The sequence below is a fragment of the Pseudopipra pipra genome, unplaced genomic scaffold (genome assembly GCF_036250125.1).
Source record: "Pseudopipra pipra isolate bDixPip1 unplaced genomic scaffold, bDixPip1.hap1 HAP1_SCAFFOLD_611, whole genome shotgun sequence".
In the NCBI taxonomy this organism is placed as follows: Eukaryota; Metazoa; Chordata; class Aves; order Passeriformes; family Pipridae; genus Pseudopipra; species Pseudopipra pipra.
Window position 1 is genome coordinate 1 of NW_026991101.1, and position 21,243 is coordinate 21,243.

Below are 21,243 nucleotides of genomic sequence, written 5' to 3' on the forward strand. Positions count from 1 at the left end.
TCCCCCAGCCCCTCCCCCTCCCCCCGGGTTGTTTTCGTGACCCCGCCGTGACCCCGGGGGGGGAGGGGTTTAATCATTACCCACAATGCCCCGCGGGGGGGGGGGGAGGGGCGGTTAATGAGTCACTGGGAGCACTGGGAGGGGGGGAGGGGGGTCGTACTGGGAGCACTGGTGGTTTGTACTGGTCTGTACTGGTTTATACTGGTCCATACTGGTCCGAACTGGTTTATACTGGTCCATACTGGTCCTTACTGCTCCATACTGGTCCATACTGGTTTATACTGGTCCATACTGGTTTATACTGGTCCATACTGGTCTGTACTGGCCCATACTACTCCATACTGGTCCGTACTGCTCCATACTGGTCCATACTGGTCCATACTGGTCCGTACTGGTCTGTCCTGGTCCGTACTGGTCTGTACTGGTCCATACTGGTCCATACTGGTCCATACTGGTGCATACTGGTCCATACTGGTTTATACTGGTCCATACTGGTCCATACTGGTCCGTACTGGTCTGTCCTGGTCCGTACTGGTCTGTACTGGTCCATACTGGTCCGTACTGGTCCATACTGGTCCGTACTGGGCCATACTGGTCTGTACTGGTCCGTACTGGTCCATACTGAACCATACTGGTCCATACTGGTTTCTACTGGTCTGTACTGGTCTGTACTGGTCCATACTGGTCCGTACTGGTCCATACCGGTCCGTACTGGTCCATACTGGTCTGTACTGGTTTATACTGGTCCATACTGGTCTGTACTGGTTTATACTGGTCCATACTGGTCCATACTGGTGCATACTGGTCTGTACTGTTCCATACTGGTCCATACTTGTCATACTGGTCCATACCGAACCATACTGGTCCATACTGGTGCATACTGGTCCGTACTGGTTTATACTGGTCCATACTGGTCCATACTGGTCCGTACTGGTCCATACTGGTCCGTACTGGTCCGTACTGGTCCGTACTGGTCTGTCCTGGTCCCCCCAGACCCTGCGCCGGCGCGGCGGCCGCACCCTCAGCGGGTATTTCCTGGCGGGGCGGAGCATGGCCTGGGGGCCCGTGAGTCACCCGGGGGGTCACCGGGGGGTCACCGGGGGGTCACGGGGGGTCATGGGGTCACCAGGGGGTCATGGGGGGTCACAGTGGTCACCAGGGGGTCATCAGGTCACTGAGGGGTCAGGGGGTCACAGGGGGGTCATGGGGGTCACTGGGGGGCCATGGGGTCACCATGGGGTCACAATGGGGGTCACTGAGGGGTTATGGGGTCACCAGGAGGTCATGGGCGTCACAATGGGGTCACTGGGGGTCACTGGGGGGGTCACCGGGTCACCTGGGGGGTCACCAGGTCACCAGGGGGTCATGGGGGGTCATGGGGTCACAGAGGGTCAGTGGGGTCATGGGGGGCGCAGGGGTCACCGAGGGGTCACCAGGTCACTGAGGGGTCACTGGGGGGTCACCAGGTCACTGAGGAGTCATTGGGGGGTCACAGGGGGTCACAGGGGTCACTGGGGGGGTCGTCAGGTCACTGAGGGGTCAGGGGGTCACCGGGGGATCACCGGGGGGGTCAGGGGTGTCATGGGGTCAGTGGGGGGTCATGGGGGTCACTGGGGGTCACGGGGGGTCATGGGGTCATCTGTGGGTCACCTGTGGGTCACATTGGGGTCGGGGTGACACGGGGTCACCTGGGGGTCATGGAGGGGTCATGGGGGGTCACTGGGGGGGTCACCAGGGGGGTCAGTGGGAGTCATGGGCTCACGGGGTCACAATGGGGTCATGGAGGGGTCATGGGGTCACAGTGGGGTCACGAGGGGTCACGGGATCACCAGGAGGGTCACGGGGTCACCCGGGGGTCACTTGGGGGTCACAGGGGGGTCACTGGGGGTCATGGGAGTCACTGGGGGTCATAGGGGGGACATGGGGGGTCACTGGGGGGGTCATGGGGTCACTTGGGGGTCACAGGGGGTCACTGGGGGGGTCACCAGGTCACTGGGGGGTCATGGGGTCACTGGGGGTCACTGGGGGTCACTGGGGGGGTCACCAGGTCACTGGGGGGGTCATGGGGTCACAGGGGGTCACTGGGGGTCACTGGGGGGGTCATGGGGTCACTGGGGGGCCTCCGGGGGGTCTCCGGGCACTTCGTGTGGCCGGCGGGGACGGGGTCACCTGGGGGTCACCCGGGGGTCACCGAGGGGTCACGGGGTCACCCGGGGTGTCCCCCGTTCCAGGTGGGGGCGTCGCTCTTCGCCTCCAACATCGGCTCCGGGCACTTCGTGGGGCTGGCGGGGACGGGCGCGGCCGGGGGCATCGCCGTGGGCGGCTTCGAGTGGAGCGTGAGCCGGCGGGTCGCGACACGGGGGGAGGGGTCATGTCGCGACATAACGTCCCCCCGTTGCGACGTGGGGGGTCATATCGCGATATAAGACCCTCCCCCATGGATCCCTGGGGGTCATATCGTGATATAAGACCCTCCCCTATCAACCCCGGGGGTTATATCGCGATATAAGACCCCCCCCGTGGATCCCTGGGGGTTATATCGTGATATAAGACCCCCCCCCCATTGACCCCTGAGGGTTATATCGCGATAGAACATCCCCCTGTCGCGACATGGGGGGTCATATCGCGATAGAACACACCCCTGATTGACCCCTGGGGGGTTATATCGCGATATAAGACCCTCCCCCATGGATCCCTGGGGGTTATATCGCGATATAAGACCCTCCCCCATGGATCCCTGGGGGTCATATCGCGATATAAGACCCTCCCCCATGGATCCCTGGGGGTTATATCGCGATATAAGACCCTCCCCCATGGATCCCCGGGGGTTATATCGCGATATAAGACCCCCCTCCACCGATCCTCAGGGGTCATATCGCGATAGAACATCCCCCCGTTGCGACATGGGGGGTTATATCGCGATATAAGACCCTCCCCCATGGATCCCTGGGGGTCATATCGCGATATAAGACCCCCTCTATTGAGCCCTGGGGGTTATATCGCGATAGAACGTCCCCCCCGTCGCGACATGGGGGGTTATATTGCGATATAAGACCCTCCCCTAGGGATCCCTGGGGGTCATATCGTGATATAAGACCCTCTCCTATCAACCCCGGGGGGTCATATCGCGATAGAACATCCTCCCATCGACCCCCTGGGGGTTATATCACGATATGAGACCCTCCCCTATCGACCCCGGGGGGTTATATCACGATATAAGACCCCCTCCCATCGACCCCGGGGGTTATATCGCGATAGAACACACCCCTGATTGACCCCTGGTGGTCATGTCGCGATATAACCCCCCCCATGTGGTGTCCCCCCCCCAGGGGATGTTCATCGTGCTGCTCCTGGGCTGGGTCTTCGTCCCCATTTACCTGAAGGCCGGGGTGAGTGGGGGGACTGGTTTATACTGGTCCGTACTGGTTTATACTGGTCCCTTATCTATACTGACCTAAACCAGGCCATACTGGACCTTACTGGTCCTTACTGGGCCTTACTGGGCCTTACTGGGCCTTACTGGTCCGTATTGGTCCTTTCTGGTCTTTACTGGTCCATACTGGTCCGTACTGGTCCATACTGGTCTATACTGGTTTTTACTGGTCCTTACTGGTCCATACAATTCTATACTGGTCCATACTCACCCATACTGGTCCTTACTGGTCTATACTGGTCCATACTGGTCCGTACTGGTCCATGCTGGTGTAAACTGGTCTGTACTGATCCATACTGGTCTGTACTGATCCATACTGGCCTCTACTGGTCCCTACTGGTGCATACTGGTCTATACTGGTCCATAGTGGTCCATACTGGCCCATACTGGTCCATGCTGGTGTAAACTGGTCCGTACTGGTCTGTACTGGTCCTTACTGCTCCCTTGTCTATACTGGTCCATACTGGTGTGAACTGGTCTATACTCATCCATACTGGTCCATACTGGTTTGTACTGGTCTATACTGGTCTGTACTGGCCCATACTGGTCTGTACTGGTCTAAACCAGCCCATACTGGTCCATACTCACCCATACTGGCCCATACTGGCCCATACTGTTCTATACTGGTCCATACTGGTCCTTACTGGTCCGTACTGTTCTATACTGGTCCGTACTGGTCCGTACTGGTTTATACTGGTCCATACTGGTCTAAACCAGCCCATACTGGTCCGTACTCACCCATACTGGCCCATACTGTTCTATACTGGTCCATACTGGTCTATACTGGTCCATACTGGTCCGTACTGGTTCGTACTGGTTTATACTGGTCCGTACTGGTCCGTCCAGGTGTCGACGATGCCGGAATACCTCGGGAAGAGGTTCGGGGGGGGTCGGATCCAGCTCTACCTGGCCCTGCTCTCGCTGGGGCTCTACGTGTCCACCAAGATCTCGGTACTGGGAGCACTGGGAGGGACTGGGAGGGGATTGGGAGGGACTGGGAGGGACTGGGATGGACTGGGAGGGACTGGGAGGGACTGGGAGGGGATTGGAAGGACTAGGAGGGACTGGGATGCACTAGGAGGGACTGGGATAGACTGGGGGGGACTGGGATGGACTGGGGGGGACTGGGAGGGACTGGGATGGACTGGGAGGGACTGAGATGGAGTGGGATGGACTGAGAGGGACTGGGAGGGACTGGGAGCACTGGGAGGGGATTGGGAGCACTGGGAGGGACTGGGAGGGGATTGGGAGGGACTGGGAGGGACTGGGAAGGACTGGGAGGGACTGGGATGGACTGGGAGGGGATTGGGAGGGAGTGGGAGGGGCTGGGAGGGGATTGGGAGGGACTGGGAGGGACTGGGAGGGACTGAGAGGGACTGGGAGGGACTGGGAGGGACTGGGAGCACTGGGAGGGACTGGGATGGACTGGGATGCACTGGGAGGGACTGGGAGGGACTGGGAGGGGATGGGAGGGACTGGGAGCACTGGGATGGACTGGGAGCACTGGGAGGGACTGGGATGGACTGGGAGGGGATGGGAGGGACTGGGAGCACTGGGATGGACTGGGAGCACTGGGAGGGACTGGGAGGGACTGGGAGCACTGGGAGGGACTGGGAGCACTGGGGGGCACTGGGATGGACTGGGAGGGACTGGGATGGACTGGGAGCACTGGGATGGACTGGGAGGGACTGGGACAGACTGGGATGGATTGGGAGGGACTGGGAGGGACTGGGAGGGGCTGGGAGGGGATTGGGAGGGACTGGGAGGGACTGGGATGGACTGGGAGGGACTGGGAGGGACTGGGATGCACTGGGAGGGACTGGGAGGGACTGGGAGGGACTGGGATGGACTGGGAGGGACCGGGGTGGACTGGGATGGACTGGGATGGACTGGAAAGGACTGGGAGGGACTGGGAGGGACTGGGATGGACTGGGAGGGACTGGGAGGGACTGGGATGGACTGGGAGGGACTGGGAGGGACTGGGAGGGACTGGGAGGGACTGGGAGGGGATTGGGAGGGACTGGGAGGGACTGGGATGGACTGGGAGGGACTGGGAGGGACTGGGATGCACTGGGAGGGACTGGGAGGGACTGGGAGGGACTGGGATGGACTGGGATGGACTGGGATGGACTGGGAGGGACTGGGAGGGACTGGGAGGGACCGGGGTGGACTGGGAGGGACTGGGATGGACTGGGAAGGACTGGGAGGGACTGGGAGGGACTGGGATGGACTGGGAGGGACTGGGATGGACTGGGATGGACTGGGAGGGACTGGGATGGACTGGGAGGGACTGGGATGGACTGGGATGGACTGGGATGCACTGGGATGGACTGGGAGCACTGGGAGGGACTGGGATGGACTGGGATGCACTGGGATGGACTGGGAAGGACTGGGATGGACTGGGATGGACTGGGATGGACTGGGAAGGACTGGGATGGACTGGGATGGACTGGGAGGGACTGGGATGGACTGGGAGGGACTGGGATGGACTGGGGGCCCCCCCCGTAGGTGGACATGTACTCGGGGGCCATTTTCATCCGCGAGGCCCTTGGGTGGGACCTCTACGCGTCCGTGGGGGCCCTGCTGGGCGTCACCGCCGTCTACACCGTCACAGGTGGGCGTGGTCTAGAGGGGGAGGGGCCTAGGAGGGTGTGGCAGGAAGGGGAGGGGCCGGAGGGGGCGTGGTGAAGGTGGGTGGGGTCGGATTGGGGGTGGGAGGGGGAGGAAGGGGGGAAAGGAGAGGTTGGGAGGGAGGGGAGGGGGCGTGGCCACAATGATGGGCGTGGCTACATGAGGGGGGCGTGGTCAAAGAGGGTGTGGTTGAAGGGGCGTGGTCCAACATGGGGTGTGGGGGAAGAGGCGGGGTGAAAAAGGGCGGGGCTAAAACGGGAGGGGTCTGAGGAGGGCGTGGTTTGGAGGGGAGGGGGCGTGGCCAAAGGGAAATGGGCGTGGTCACGCGGAGGGGTGTGGTCATGGGAAGGGGTGTGACCAGAAAGGGCGTGGTTTAAAAGGGGTGTGGTTGAAAAGGGTGGGGCTAAAATGGGAGGGGGGGCTAAGGGAGGTGGGCGTGGTTCAAGAGGAAGGGGGCGTGGCCAAACGGGGAGGGCGTGGCCGGGGGGCGTGGCTTGGATGGGAGGAGTCATCGGTAAAATGGGGAGGGGGAGAAGGGGCGGGGCCAAAGTGGGCGTGGCTTTGGGCAGGGTGATTAATTGGGGAGGGGGTTAAAGGTGGGAGGGAGGGCGTGGCCTGTGAGGGAGGGGGCGTGGTCAGACACTAAGAGGGAGGCGTGGTCTGATGGAGGGGGCGTGGCCTGACGGAAAGGGGCGTGGCCTGCAGGGGGCCTGGCGGCGCTGATGTTCGCGGACCTGGTGCAGACCCTCATCATCGTCGTGGGGGCCTCGGTGCTGGCGGGATACGGTGGGGACTGGGAGCACTGGGAGGGACTGGGAGGGGACTGGGAGGGACTGGGAGGGGATTGGGAGGGACTGGGAGGGGATTGGGAGGGGATTGGGGGGGACTGGGAGGGGATTGGGAGGGGATTGGGAGGGGATTGGGGGGGACTGGGAGGGAATTGGGAGGGACTGGGAGGGGATTGGGAGGGACTGGGAGGGGATTGGGAGGGACTGGGAGGGACTGGGAGGGGATTGGGAGGGACTGGGAGGGGATTGGGGGGGACTGGGAGGGGATTGGGAGGGACTGGGAGGGACTGGGAGGGGATTGGGGGGGACTGGGAGGCAGATTGGTCCATACTGGTCCATACTGGTCCTTACTGATCCATATCAATCTATACTGGTCCATATTGATCTATACTGGTCCATACTGGTCCTTACTGGTCCGTATTGATCTATACTGGTCTATATTGGTCTATACTGGTCCATACTGGTCCATACTGGTCCATATTGATCTATACTGGTCCATATTGGTTCATTTTGATCTATACTGGTCCATACTGGTCCTTACTGATCTGTATTGATCTATACCAGTCCAAACTGGTCATTACTGGTCCATATTGATCTATACTGGTCCTTAATGGTCTATATTAATCCATAGTGGTCCATACTGGTCCATACTGGTCCATATTGATCTATACTGGTCCTTAATGGTCTATATTGATCTATACTGGTCCATACTGGTCCATACTGATCCATATTGATCTATACTGGTCCATACTGGTCCATATTGATCTATACTGGTCCATACTGATCTATACTGGTCCTTAATGGTCTATATTAATCTATACTGGTCCATACTGGTCAATACTGATCCGTATTGATCTATACTGGTCTGTATTGACCTATACTGGTCCATACTGGTTCTGACCGGTCCGTCCCCGCCCCCCGGCAGCGCTGGGCGCTGTGGGGGGCTACGAGGGGCTGTTGGAGCGCTACCCCCTGGCCACGCCCCCCAACGTGACGGGGCCCTGCGGGAGGCCCCGCCCCGACGCCTTCCACCTCCTCCGCCATCCCAGTACGGGCGACCTGCCCTGGCCCGGCCTCGTGCTGGGACTGGGCGTCATCTCCGCCTGGTACTGGTGCACCGATCAGGTGGGGCACTGGGAGGGACTGGGAGGGACTGGGAGGGACTGGGAGGGGAGTGGGAGGGACTGGGAGGGACTGGGAGGGGACTGGGAGGGATTGGGAGGGACTGGGAGAGACTGGGAGGGACTGGGAGGGATTGGGGGGGACTGGGAGGGACTGGGATGGGAGTGGGAGAGACTGGGAGGGGACTGGGAGGGGACTGGGAAGAGACTAGGAGGGATTGGGGGGGACTGTGAGAGACTGGGAGGGGACTGGGAGGGGACTGGGAAGAGACTGGGAGGGATTGGGGGGGACTGGGAGAGACTGGGAGGGGATTGGGAGGGGATTGGGGGCACTGGGAGGGACTGGGAGGGCACTGGGAGGGGATTGGGAGGGATTGGGGGGGACTGGAAGGAACTGGGCTGTAACTGGGAGCACTGGGATGGCACTGGGAGGCATCAGGGTGTAACTGGGAGGCACTGGGGTGGCACTGGGAGGTCCCAGAGTGTAACTGGGAGGCACTGGTGTGGCACTGGGAGCACTGGGAGGTCCCAGGGTACAACTGGGAGGCACTGGTGTGGCACTGGGAGCACTGGGGTGTAACTGGGGGGCATGAAGGTGGCACTGGGAGGTCCCAGGGTGTAACTGGGAGGCACTGGTGTGGCACTGGGAGGCACTGGGATGTAACTGGGAGGCACTGGTGTGGCACTGGGAGCACTGGGGTGCAACTGGGGGGCAGTAGTGTGGCACTGGGAGGTCCCAGGGTGTAACTGGGAGGCACTGGTGTGGCACTGGGAGCACTGGGATGTAACTGGGAGGCACTGGGGTGGCACTGGGAGGTCCCAGGGTGTAACTGGGAGGCACTGGTGTGGCACTGGAGTGGCACTGGGAGGTCCCAGAGTGTAACTGGGAGGCACTGGTGTGGCACTGGGAGGTCCCAGAGTGTAACTGGGAGGCACTGGTGTGGCACTGGGAGGTCCCAGAGTGTAACTGGGAGGCACTGGTGTGGCACTGGGAGGTCCCAGAGTGTAACTGGGAGGCACTGGTGTGGCACTGGGAGCACTGGGAGGTCCCAGGGTGTAACTGGGAGGCACTGGTGTGGCACTGGGAGCACTGGGAGGTCCCAGGGTGTAACTGGGAGGCACTGGGGTGGCACTGGGAGGTCCCAGGGTGTAACTGGGAGGCACTGGGGTGGCACTGGGATGTAACTGGGAGGCACTGGTGTGGCACTGGGAGCACTGGGGTGTAACTGGGAGCACTGGTGTGGCACTGGGAGGTCCCGGGCTGTAACTGGGAGGCACTGGTGCGGCACTGGGAGCACTGGGACGCCCCCCGCAGGTGATCGTGCAGCGCTGCCTCGCCGGCCGCTCCCTGACCCACGTCCGGGCCGGTTGCGTCGTCTGCGGGTACCTGAAAGTGCTGCCCATGTTCCTCATGGTCCTGCCCGGAATGGCCGCCCGCGTCCTCTTCCCAGGTCGGCCCCGCCCCTCGCGGTCCCTCCCACCAAGATGGCCGCCAAGATGGCCGCCGAGTGACGTGAGCTGCCAAAATGGCCGCCCGGTCAATATGGCCGCCCTATGTGGCCTTGCGATGAGGCCACGTGGCCGTTCAAGATGGCCGCCCAAGATGGCCGCCCAAGCGATGGGATGATACGATGGGATTTTTCAAGATGGCCGCTCAAAATGGCCGCCAACGAGACTAGCAAAGATGGTTACCCAATATGGCCGCCATGATGACTATCCAAGATGGCCTCCCAATATGGCTGCCCTAGATGCTATCCAAGATGGCCTCCCAATATGGCCGCCGTAGTGACCATCCAAGATGGCCTCCCAAGATGGCTGCCGTAGTGACTATCCAAGATGGCCGCAAGTTATGGCCTCCCATGTGATTGTCCAAGATGGCCGCCCAAGATGGCCGCCCAAGATGGTCTCCCAATATGGCCGCCCTATTGACCATCCAAGATGGCCTCCCAAGATGGCCGCCGTAGTGACTATCCAAGATGGCCGCAAGTTATGGCCTCCAATGTGATTATCCAAGATGGCCGCCCAAGTTATTATTCAAGATAGTGGGCAGCCATCTTGGGCGGCCATCTTGGATAGTCACGAGGGCAGCCATATTGGGCAGCCATTTTGAATATTCACTAGGGCAGCCATGTTGGGCGGCCATCTTGGATGGTCATTAGGGCAGCCATCTTGGGTGGCCATCTTGGGCAGCCATCTTGGATATTTTATTGGGCAGCCATATTGGGCGGCCATTTTGGATATGATATTGTGTGGCCATATTGGGCAGCCATCTTGAATATTCTATTGGATGACCATATTGGGCGGCCATCTTGCAAGATATTGGGTGGCCATCTTGGGCGGCCATCTTGGATATTCATGAGGGTGGCCATCTTGGGCAGCCATCTTGAATATTTTATTGGGCCGCCATATTGGGCAGCCATCTTGGATTTGCTATTGGATGACCATGTTGGGTGGCCATCTTGGATACGATATTGGGCGGTCATATTGGGCAGCCATCTTGGATATGCTAGTGGATGACCCTATTGGGTGGCCATCTTGGATGGTCATTAGGGTGGCCATCTTGGGCAGCCATTTTGAATACACTACTGGGACGTCACCTTGGATTGTCACCAGGGCAGCCATATTGGGTGGCCATCTTGGATATTCACTAGGGTGGCCATATTGGGCAGCCATCTTGAATATTCTATTGGCTGACCATCTTGGGCAGCCATCTTGAATATTCACTAGGGCGGCCATATTGGGCAGCCATCTTGACTATTCACTCAGACGGCCATATTGGGCGGCCATCTTGGGCAGCCATCTTGAATATCCCTTTGGGAGGCCATATTAGGCGGCCATCTTAAACCCTCCCCTGGGCGGCCATCTTGGATTGTCACCTCCTCTGTAGGGCGGCCATCTTGAATAACCTCCATTTAACACTCAACCATCTTGGATCGTCGCCGCGCCAAATCCGGCGGCCATCTTGAAAAACGACCCTTCCTCCCCCTCCCCACCCGAAATCCCCCTTCTGGTGCCATGTGGGGGTCTGACCCTCCCTCCCCCTCCCCCCCCAGAGGTCGTGGGCTGTGCCGACCCCCAGGGCTGCGCCCGGGCCTGCGGCTCCCCCGTCGGCTGCTCCAACGTGGCCTATCCCCGGCTGGTGCTCAGCCTGCTGCCCCCAGGTACGTTATTAGAGCGCCATTAGTGGTTATTAGGGCTTTATTAATGGTCATTAGGGGTTATTAATCCTATTTTGGGGCTATTAATCCTATTCTGGGTCCCATTAATCCTATTTTTTGAGCTTTTAATGCTATTTTGGGTGTTTTAAATCCTAATTTTGGAGCTATTTACCCCATTTTTGGGGCTATCAACCCTATCCGGGGCTATTAATCCTATTTTTGGGGGGGTTAAATCCTAATTTCGAGGCTATTTATCCCATTTTTGGGGCTATTAATCCTATTTGGGGCCTATTAATCCCATTTTTGGGGCTATTGATCTTATTTTTGGGCTAATAATCCTAATTTTAGGGGCTATTAATCCTAATTTTAGGGCTATTAATCTTATTTTGGGGGCTAATAAGCGTATTTTTGGCTATCAATCATATTTTTGGGGGTTTAAATCCTAATTTCGAGGCTATTTATCCCATTTTTGGGGCTATCAATCCTATTTTTGGGGCTATTAACCCTATTTTTGGGGCTATTAACCCTATTTTTGGGGCTATTAACCCTATTTTTGGGGCAATTAAGCCTCTTTTTTGAACTTTTAATCCTATTTTTGTGTCTATTAACCCTATTTTTGGGGCTATTAATCCTATTTGGGGCTATTAATCCCAAATTTAGGACTATTAATCCTATTTTTGTGTTTATTAATCCTATTTTGGGGCTATTAATCCTATTTTGGGGCTATTAATCCTATTTTGGGGGCTATTAATCCTATTTTGGGGGCTATTAATCATATTTTTGGGTTTATTAATCCTATTATGGGGGCTAATAACCCTATTTTTTGGCTATTAATTCTATTTTTGGGGGGTTAAATCCTAATTTTGGAGCTATTAATCCTATTTTTGGAGCTATTAATCCTATTTTTGTGTCTATTAACCCTATTTTTGGGGCTATTAACCCTATTTTTGGGGCTATTAATCCTATTTTTGTGTCTATTAACCCTATTTTTGGGGCTATTAACCCTATTTTTGGGGCTATTAATCCTATTTTTGTGTCTATTAACCCTATTTTTGGGGCTATTAATCCCATTTTTTAGCTATTAACACCATTTTTTTGGCGATTAAAGGCCCCGGGGGGGGTCCTTCCCCCCCGAGCCCCCCCTTTTTTTACCCCTTTCCCCCCCAGGGCTGCGGGGGCTGATGTTGGCCGTGGTTTTGGCCGCCCTGATGTCGTCGTTGGCCTCGATCTTCGCCAGCGCCGGGGCCCTTTTCACCTTCGACGTCTACAAGCGGCTCCGGCCCCGGGCAAGCCCGCGGCACCTGCTCATCGTCGGCAGGTGGGGGTCCCAGGCGGTCGGGTGACCCCAATTTGGGGGTCTGGGGGGTCCAGGTGACCTTCAAAGACCCAAATTTGGGGGTCTGGGGGGTCCAGGTGACCTTCAAGGACCCAAATTTGGGGTCTGGGGGGTCCAAGTGACCTTGAGAGACCCAAATTTGGGAGTCTCAGGTACTTGGGGGTCCCAAATTCGGGGGTCTCAGGTGTGTGGGGTCCCAAATTTGGGGATTTGGGGTGTCCAGGTGACCTTCAAGGACCCAAATTTGGGGACCTGGGGGGGTCCAGGTGACCTTCAAGGACCCAAATTTTGGGGTCTCAGGTGTCCAGGTGACCTTCAAGGACCCAAATTTTGGGGTCTCGGGTGTTTGGGGTCCCCAATTTGGGGATTTGGGGGGTCCAGGTGACCTTCAAGGCCCCAAATTTGCGGGGTCTCAGGTATCTGAGGGTCCCAAATTGGGGGGGTCTCAGGTGTTTGGGGTCCCCAATTTGGGGATTTGGGGGGTCCAGGTGACCTTCAAGGCCCCAAATTTGGGGGTCTGGGGGGGGTCCAGGTGACCTTCAAGGACCCAAATTTGGGGGTCTCAGGTATTTGAGGGTCCCAAATTTTGGGGTCTCAGGTGTTTGGGGTCCCCAATTTGGGGGTCTGGGGTGGTCCAGGTGACCTTGAGGGACCCAAATTTGGGGGTCTCAGGTATCCGGGTGACCTTCAAGGTCCCAAATTTGGGGGTCTCAGGTGTCCAGGTGACCTTCAAGGACCCAAATTTGGAGGTCTGGGGCGTCCAGGTGACCTTCAAGGACCCAAATTTTGGGGTCTGGGGGGTCCAGGTGACCTCGAGGGACCCAAATTTGGAGGTCTGGGGGGTCCTGGTGACCTTAAAGGACCCAAATTTGGGGGTCTCAGGTGTTTGGGGTCCCCAATTTGGGGGTCTGGGGGGTCCAGGTGACCTCCAAGGACCCCAATTTGGGGGTCTCAGGTGTTCGGGGTCCCCAATTTGGTGATTTGGGGGGTCCAGGTGACCTTCAAGGACCCAAATTTGGGGGTCTCAGGTGTCCAGGTGACCTTCAAGGACCCAAATTTGGGGGTCTGGGGGGTCCAGGTGACCTTAAAGGCCCCAAATTTGGGGGGTTGGGGGGTCCAGGTGACCTTCAAGGACCCAAATTTTGGGGTCTCGGGTGTTTGGGGGTCCCCAATTTGGGGGTCTGGGGGGTCCAGGTGACCTTCAAGGACCCAAATTTGGGGGTCTGGGGGGTCCAGGTGACCTTCAAGGACCCAAATTTGGGGGTCTGGGGGGGCCTGGTGACCTTCAAGGCCCCAAATTTGGGGGTCTGGGGGTCCAGGGGACCTTCAAGGACCCAAATTGGGGGTCTGGGGGGTCTAAGTGACCTTCAAGGACCCAAATTTGGGGACCTGGGGGGGTCCAGGTGACCTTCCAGGACCCAAATTTGGGGGTCTGGGGGGTCCTGGTGACCTTCAAGGACCCAAATTTGGGGGCTCTCAGGTGTCCAGATGACCCAAATTTGGGGGTCTCAGGTGTCCAGGTGACCTCGACAGACCCAAGGCGCCATTTTGGGCCCAACTTTACCTCATTTCCCCCCCATTTTGAGACCGTTTTCGGGGTAATTTCCTCCCGTTTTCGGGGCAGTTTTCGCTCCCGAATTCCGGGCGCGTCCCAAATTTTTCCCAAAATTTGGACTCCCAGGGTGTGGATCGTGGCCATGGTGGGGCTGAGCCTGGCCTGGTTGCCCGTGGTGGAGGCGGCCCGGGGGGGGAAGCTCTTCGACTACATCCAGGCCATCTCCAGCTACCTGGCCCCGCCCGTCGCCGCCGTCTTCTTCCTCGCCGTCTTCGTGCCCCGCGTCAACGAGCCCGTGAGTGATCAATGGCTCCTAATGGGCGATTAATCGCTTCTAATAGGCGATTAATAGGTGTTAATTGGGGATTAATGGCTTCTAATAGGGGATTAATAGGCGTTAATAGGGGATTAATAGACGTTAATAGGGGATTAATGGCTTTTAATAGGTTAAAATAGCTTCTAATAGGCTCTAATTAGTGATTAATTGGCTTCTAATGGGTGATTAAATAGGTGCTAATTAGGGGATTAATGGCTTCTAATTGGCGATTAATAGCTTCTAATAGGCGATTAATAGGCGTTAATAGGCGATTAATAGCTTCTAATAGGCGATTAATAGGCGTTAATAGGGGATTAATGGCTCCTAATAGGTGATAGAAGCTTCTAATAGGGGATTAATGGCTCCTAATAGGATACTAATAGCTTTTAATAGGTGATTAATGGTTTCTAATAGGTAATTAAATGGCTTCTAATAGGTGATTAATAGCTTCTAATAAATGATTAATAGCTTGTAATAGCTGATTATTAGCTTTTAATAGGCGATTAATGGGGTAATTTCAGGTAATTTGGGCCCATTTTGGGGGTTGTTTTGGGGCCATTTTGGGGCAATTTCGCCCCATTTTGGAGCAATTATTTTGGGGCAATTTTAGGTCAGTTTTGCTCATTTTTGGGTATTTTGGGCTCATTTTGGGGCCATTTCATGGCAATTTTAGGTCATTTTCGCCCATTTCGGGGCAACTTTGTCCCATTTTGGTACAAATTTGTCCCATTTTGGGGCAATTTTTCACCATTTTGGAGCAATTATTTTGGGGTCATTTTGGGGCAATTTTGTTCCATTTCGGTGCAATTTTGTTCCATTTTGGGGCAATTTTGTCCCATTTTGGGGTAATTTTGTTCCATTTTGGGGTAATTTTGTTCCGTTTCGATGCAATTTTGTGGCCATTTCAATGCTATTTTGGGCCATTTTGGAGCAATTATTTTGGGGCCACTTTGGGGCAATTTTAGGTCAGTTTTGTTCATTTTGGGACCATTTTGGGGCAATTTTGTTCCATTTTGAGGTGATTTGGAGCCATTTTGAGGTGATTTGGGGCCATTTTGGGGCGTTTTAGGCTGATTTTTCTCATTTTTGGGTATTTCGGTGCAATTTTTGACCATTTCTCCTCATTTTTTCACTGTTTCTCCTCATTTTTTCCCTTTTTCCCCCCCCCCCCAGGGCGCGTTTTGGGGCCTGCTGGGGGGGTCTGTGCCTGGGCCCCGAATTTTGGGGATTTTGGGCCAATTCTGGGGTGATTTGGATCATTTTGGGGCAATTCTGTGCCATTTTGGGGCAATTTAGTTCATTTTCCCCCATTTTGGGGCATTTTTTTTCCATTTTGGGGCAATTTGGGGCCATTTTGGGGTGATTTTAGTTCTTCCATTTTGGGGCAATTTCGTTCCATTTCGGGGCAATTTCGCCCCATTTTGGAGCAATTTTTTTGGGGACATTTTGGGGTGATTTTAGGTCAGTTTTGCTCATTTTGGGGTATTTTGGGCTCATTTTGGTGTGATTTTGTCCCAATTTGGTGCAATTTTGTTCCATTTCGAGGCCATTTGGGGCTGATTTGGGGCCATTTTGGGGCGATTTTAGGTTGATTTTGCTCATTTTGAGGCAATTTGGGGCCATTTTGGGGCGATTTAAGGTCGATTTTGCTCATTTTTGGGTATTTTGGTGCAATTTTTGCCCATTTTGGGGCTAATTCTCCCTTTTTCCCCCCCCCAGGGCGCGTTTTGGGGGCTGCTGGGGGGTCTGTGCCTGGGCCTGTCCCGCCTGATCCCCGAGTTCGCCCTGGGGGATTTGGGGGGGGGGTCCTGCGGCCCCCCCGGGCGCTGCCCCCGCGCCCTCTGCGGCCTCCACTACCTGCACTTCGCCGCCCTCCTCTTCCTCGCCACCGCCGGGGTCACCCTGGGGGTCTCCCTCTGCCACCCCCCATCCCCAAAAAACACGTGAGTGGCCCCAAAAAAAAATTGGGGGGATTTGGGGGGGTTTGGGGGATTCGGGGGGGTTTGGGGGGGATTTGGGGGGGATTTGAGGGGATTTGGGGGGATTTGAAGGGGGTTCGGGGGGGATTTGGGGGGGATTTGGGGGGATTTGGGGGGGGTTGGGGGGATTTGGGCGGATTTGGGGGGGATTTGGGGGATTTGGGGGGGTTTGGGGGGATTTGGGCGGGATTTGGGGGGATCTGGGGGGATTTGGGGGGTCCTTGGGGGGGTTCTTCGCCGCCCTCCTCTTCCTCGCCACCGCCGGGGTCACCCTGGGGGTCTCCCTCTGCCACCCCCCCATCCCCAAAAAGCACGTGAGTGGCCCCAAAAATCACCTGAGTGACCCCAAATATCAGGGGGAGAAAATTGGGGGGGGTTTGAGGGGTTTGGGGGGTTTGGGGGGGATTTGAGGGGGTTTGGGGGGATTTGGAGGGGATTTGGGGGGGATTTGAGAGGGTTTGAGGGGATTTGGGGGGAATTTGGGGGATTTGGGGGGAGTTTGGGGGGATTTGGGGGGGTTTGAGGGGGATTTGGGGGGATTTGGGGGATTTGGGGGGGTTTGGGGGATTTGGGGGATTTGGGGGGGATTTGGGGGGGTCTGGGGGGGGTTTGGGGGGGATTTGGGGGGGTTTGGGGGGGATTTGGGGGGTCCTTGGGTGGGTTCTTCGCCACCCTCCTCTTCCTCGCCACCTCGGGGGTCACCCTGGGGGTCTCCCTGTGCCACCCCCCCATCCCCAAAAAACACGTGAGTGGCCCCAAAAAAAAATTGGGGGGGTTTGGGGGGATTTGAGGGGATTTGGGGGAGTTTGGGGGGGATTTGAGGGGATTTGGGGGGATTTGGGGGGGATTTGGGGGGGTTTGGGGGGATTTGAGGGGATTTGGGGGGATTTGGGGGGATTTGAGGGGATTTGGGGGGATTTGGGGGGGATTTGGGGGATTTGGGGGATTTGGGGGGGATTTGGGGGGATTTGGGGGGATTTGGGGGGGATTTGAGGGGGTTTGGGGGGGGTTTGGGGGGGATTTGAGGGGGATTTGGGGGGGATTTGAGGGGGTTTGAGGGGATTTGGGGGGGTTTGGGGGGATTTGGGGGGATTTTGGGGGGATTTGGGGGATTTGGGGGGTCCTTGGGGGGGTTCTTCGCCGCCCTCCTCTTCCTCGCCACCGCCGGGGTCACCCTGGGGGTCTCCCTGTGCCACCCCCCCATCCCCAAAAAACACGTGAGTGGCCCCAAAAATCACCTGAGGGGCCCCCAAAAAAATAGGGGGGGATTTGGGGGAGTTTGGGGGGGTTTGGGGGGGATTTGGGGGAGATTTGGGGGGGATTTGAGGGGGTTGGGGGGATTTGAGGGGGATTTGAGGGGGTTTGGGGGGGTCCCAGCTGTATTTTGAGCCCTCCCAGCTCATTTTTGGGGGGTCCCAGCTAATTTTCCACCCCCTCAGGAATATTTCGACCCCCCCAGATGATTTTTGGGGGGGTCCCAACTCATTTTTGGGGGGTCCCGGGTGATTTTGAGGGGGTCCCAGCCGATTTTTGGGGGGTCCCAGATGATTTTTGACCCCCCCAGCCGATTTTCGGGGGGTCCCGGGTGATTTTGGGGGGTCCCGGGTGATTTTTGGGGGGTCCCGGGTGATTTTCGGGGGGTCCCGGGTGATTTTGGGGGGGTCCCGGGTGATTCTGGGGGGTCCCGGGTGATTTTTGGGGGGTCCCAGCTAATTTTCGACCCCCCCAGACGATTTTTGGGGGGGTCCCAGACGATTTTTGGGGGGTCCCAGCCGATTTTTGGGGGTCCCGGGTGATTTTTGGGGGGTCCCGGGTGATTTTGGGGGGATGCCAGATGATTTTTGGGGGGTCCCAGCCGATTTTTGGGGGGTCCCAGCCGATTTTTGGGGGGTCCCGGGTGATTTTTGGGGGGTCCCGGGTGATTTTCGGGGGGTCCCGGGTGATTTTTGAGGGGTCCCGGGTGATTTTGGGGGGGTCCCAACCGATTTTTGGGGGGTCCAGATGATTTTTGGGGGGTCCCAGATGATTTTTTAACCCTCCCGGGTGATTTTCGGGGGGTCCCAGATGATTTTTTAACCCTCCCGGGTGATTTTCGGGGGGTCCCAGATGATTTTTTAACCCTCCCAGACGATTTTTGGGGGGTCCCAGCCGATTTTTGGGGGGTCCCAGGTGATTTTTGGGGGTTCCCGGGTGATTTTCGAGGGGTCCCGGTGATTTTGGGGGGTCCCGGGTGATTTTTGGAGGGTCCCAGCTAATTTTCGACCCCCCCAGACGATTTTTGGGGGTCCCGGGTGATTTTCGGGGGGTCCGGGTGATTTTTGGGGGGTCCCAGATGATTTTTGACCCCCCCAGCCGATTTTCGGGGGGTCCGGGTGATTTTTTGGGGGGTCCGGGTGATTTTCGGGGGGTCCCGGGTGATTTTGGGGGGTCCGGGTGATTTTTGGGGGGTCCCAGGTGATTTTTGGGGGGTCCCGGGTGATTTTCGGGGGGTCCCAGCCGATTTTTGGGGTCCCGGGTGATTTTTGGGGGGTCCCGGGTGATTTTTGGGGGTCCCCGGGTGATTTTCGGGGGGTCCCAGGTGATTTTCGGGAGGTCCCAGACGATTTTCGGGGGGGTCCCCGGTGATTTTCGGGGGGTCCAGATGATTTTCGGGGGTTCCGGGTGATTTTCGGGGGGTCCCAGATGATTTTTGGGGGGTCCCAGACGATTTTCGGGGGGTCCCGGGTGATTTTCGGGGGTTCCCGGGTGATTTTGGGGGGTCCCAGCTGATTTTCGACCCCCCCAGACGATTTTGGGGGGTCCCGGGTGATTTTCGGGGGGTCCCGGGTGATTTTTGAGGGGTCCCGGCTGATTTTGGGGGGGTCCCAACCGATTTTCGGGGGGTCCCGGGTGATTTTTGGGGGGTCCCGAGTGATTTTTGGGGGGTCCCGGGTGATTTTTGGGGGGTCCCAGCCGATTTTTGGGGGGTCCCGGGTGATTTTTGGGGGTCCCCAGATGATTTTTTGACCCTCCCAGACGATTTTCGGGGGGTCCCGGGTGATTTTCGGGGGGTCCCGGGTGACTTTTGGGGGTCCCAGACGATTTTTGGGTGGTCCCGGGTGATTTTTGGGGGGTCCCGGGTGATTTTTGGGGGGTCCCAGCCGATTTTTGGGGGGTCCCGGGTGATTTTTGGGGGGTCCCGGCTGATTTTGGGGGGGTCCCAACTCATTTTCGGGGGGTCCCGGGTGATTTTGGAGGGTCCCAGCTAATTTTCGACCCCCCCCAGACGATTTTTGGGGGGGTCCCAGACGATTTTTGGGGGGTCCCGGGTGATTTTCGGGGGGTCCCGGGTGATTTTTGGGGGGTCTTTTGCAGCTGCACCGGTTGGTTTTCAGCCTCCGGCACAGTCGGGAGCCCCGGGTCGACCTGGACGCCCCCAAAAACGGGGGGGTCCAACTGCAGGGTGAGGGGGGACCCCAAATTTTGGGGGGTCTCGGGAGTCCAGGGGTCGAAATTTGGGGGGTTTGGGGGTCCAAGGGTCGAAATTTGGGGGTTTTGGGGGTCCAGGGGTCCCAAATTTGGGGGGTTTAAGGGGTCGGGGGCTCCCAAATTTGGGGTTTGGGGGGGTCCAGCTCCAGGGGGAAGGGGGGACTCCCAAATTTGGGGGGTCTCAGGGGTCCAGGGGTCCAAATTTTGGGGGTCTCAGGGGTCCAGGGGTCCAAATTTGGGGTCTCAGGGGTCCAGGGGTCCCAAATTTGGGGGGTTTGGGGGTCCAGGTGACCCAAATTTGGGGGTTAAAGGGGTCGGGGGCTCCCAAATTTGGGGTTTTGGGGGGGTCCGACTTCAGGGGGAGGGGGGACCCCCAAATTTTGGGGGGTCTCAGGGGTCCAGGGGTCCAAATTTGGGAGGTTTGGGGTCCAGGGGTCGAAATTTGGGGGGGTTGGGGGTCCGGGTGACCCAAATTTGGGGTTTAAGGGGTCGGGGGCTCCCAAATTTGGGGTTTTGGGGGGGTCCAACTGCAGGGTGAGGGGGGGATTCCCAAATTTTGGGGGGTCTCCGGGGTCCAGGGGTCGAAATTTGGGGGTCTCAGGGGTCCAGGGGTCCAAATTTGGGGGGTTTGGGGGGTCCAGGTGACCCAAATTTGGGGGTTTAAGGGGTCGGGGGCTCCCAAATTTGGGGGTTCTGGGGGGTCCGACTTCAGGGGGAGGGGGGACCCCAAATTTTGGGGGGTCTCCGGGTCCAGGGGGCGAAATTTGGGGGTTTGGGGTCCAAGGGTCCCAAATTTTGGGGGTTTTGGGGTCCAGAGGTCGAAATTTGGGGGGTTTGGGGGTCCGGGTGACCCAAATTTGGGGGTTTAAGGGGTCGGGGGCTCCCAAATTTGGGGTTTTGGGGGGGTCCAGCTCCAGGGTGAGGGGGGACCCCCAAATTTTGGGGGGTCTCAGGGGTCAAGGGGTCCAAATTTGGGAGGTTTGGGGGTCCAGGGTCCCAAATTTGGGGGTTTTGGGGGTGCAGGGGTCCCAAATTTGGGGGTTAAAGGGGTCGGGGGGTCCCAAATTTGGGGGTTCTGGGGGGTCCAACTGCAGGGTGAGGGGGGACCCCAAATTTTGGGGGGTCTCAGGGGTCCAGGGGTCCAAATTTGGGAGGTTTGGGGGTCCAGGGGTCGAAATTTGGGGGGTTTGGGGGTCCAGGTGACCCAAATTTGGGGGTTAAAGGGGTCGGGGGCTCCCAAATTTGGGGTTTTGGGGGGTCCGACTTCAGGGGGAGGGGGGACCCCCAAATTTTGGGGGGTCTCAGGGGTCAAGGGGTCCAAATTTGGGAGGTTTGGGGGTCCAGGGTCCCAAATTTGGGGGTTTTGGGGGTGCAGGGGTCCCAAATTTGGGGGTTAAAGGGGTCGGGGGCTCCCAAATTTGGGGTTTTGGGGGGGTCCGACTTCAGGGGGAGGGGGAA

The 21,243-nt window shown here is 57.6% G+C and overlaps 1 protein-coding gene across 1 annotated transcript; it reads left to right on the forward strand.

The window, feature by feature from the left end:
* Positions 1–186: 186 nt before the first annotated feature.
* On the forward strand, positions 187–19,818 carry LOC135408763 (sodium/glucose cotransporter 2-like; the record flags this gene model as incomplete). Its single annotated transcript, XM_064643756.1, is given in 14 exon segments — positions 187–1,065; positions 2,232–2,336; positions 3,330–3,389; positions 4,280–4,384; positions 5,942–6,047; positions 6,770–6,850; positions 7,778–7,977; positions 9,289–9,424; positions 11,027–11,134; positions 12,299–12,449; positions 14,149–14,317; positions 16,058–16,253; positions 16,256–16,281; positions 19,672–19,818. Coding segments are annotated over 14 exon segments (1,605 nt in total), but the record flags the coding sequence as incomplete, so codon positions are not given.
* Between the last annotated feature and the right edge of the window lie 1,425 nt (positions 19,819–21,243).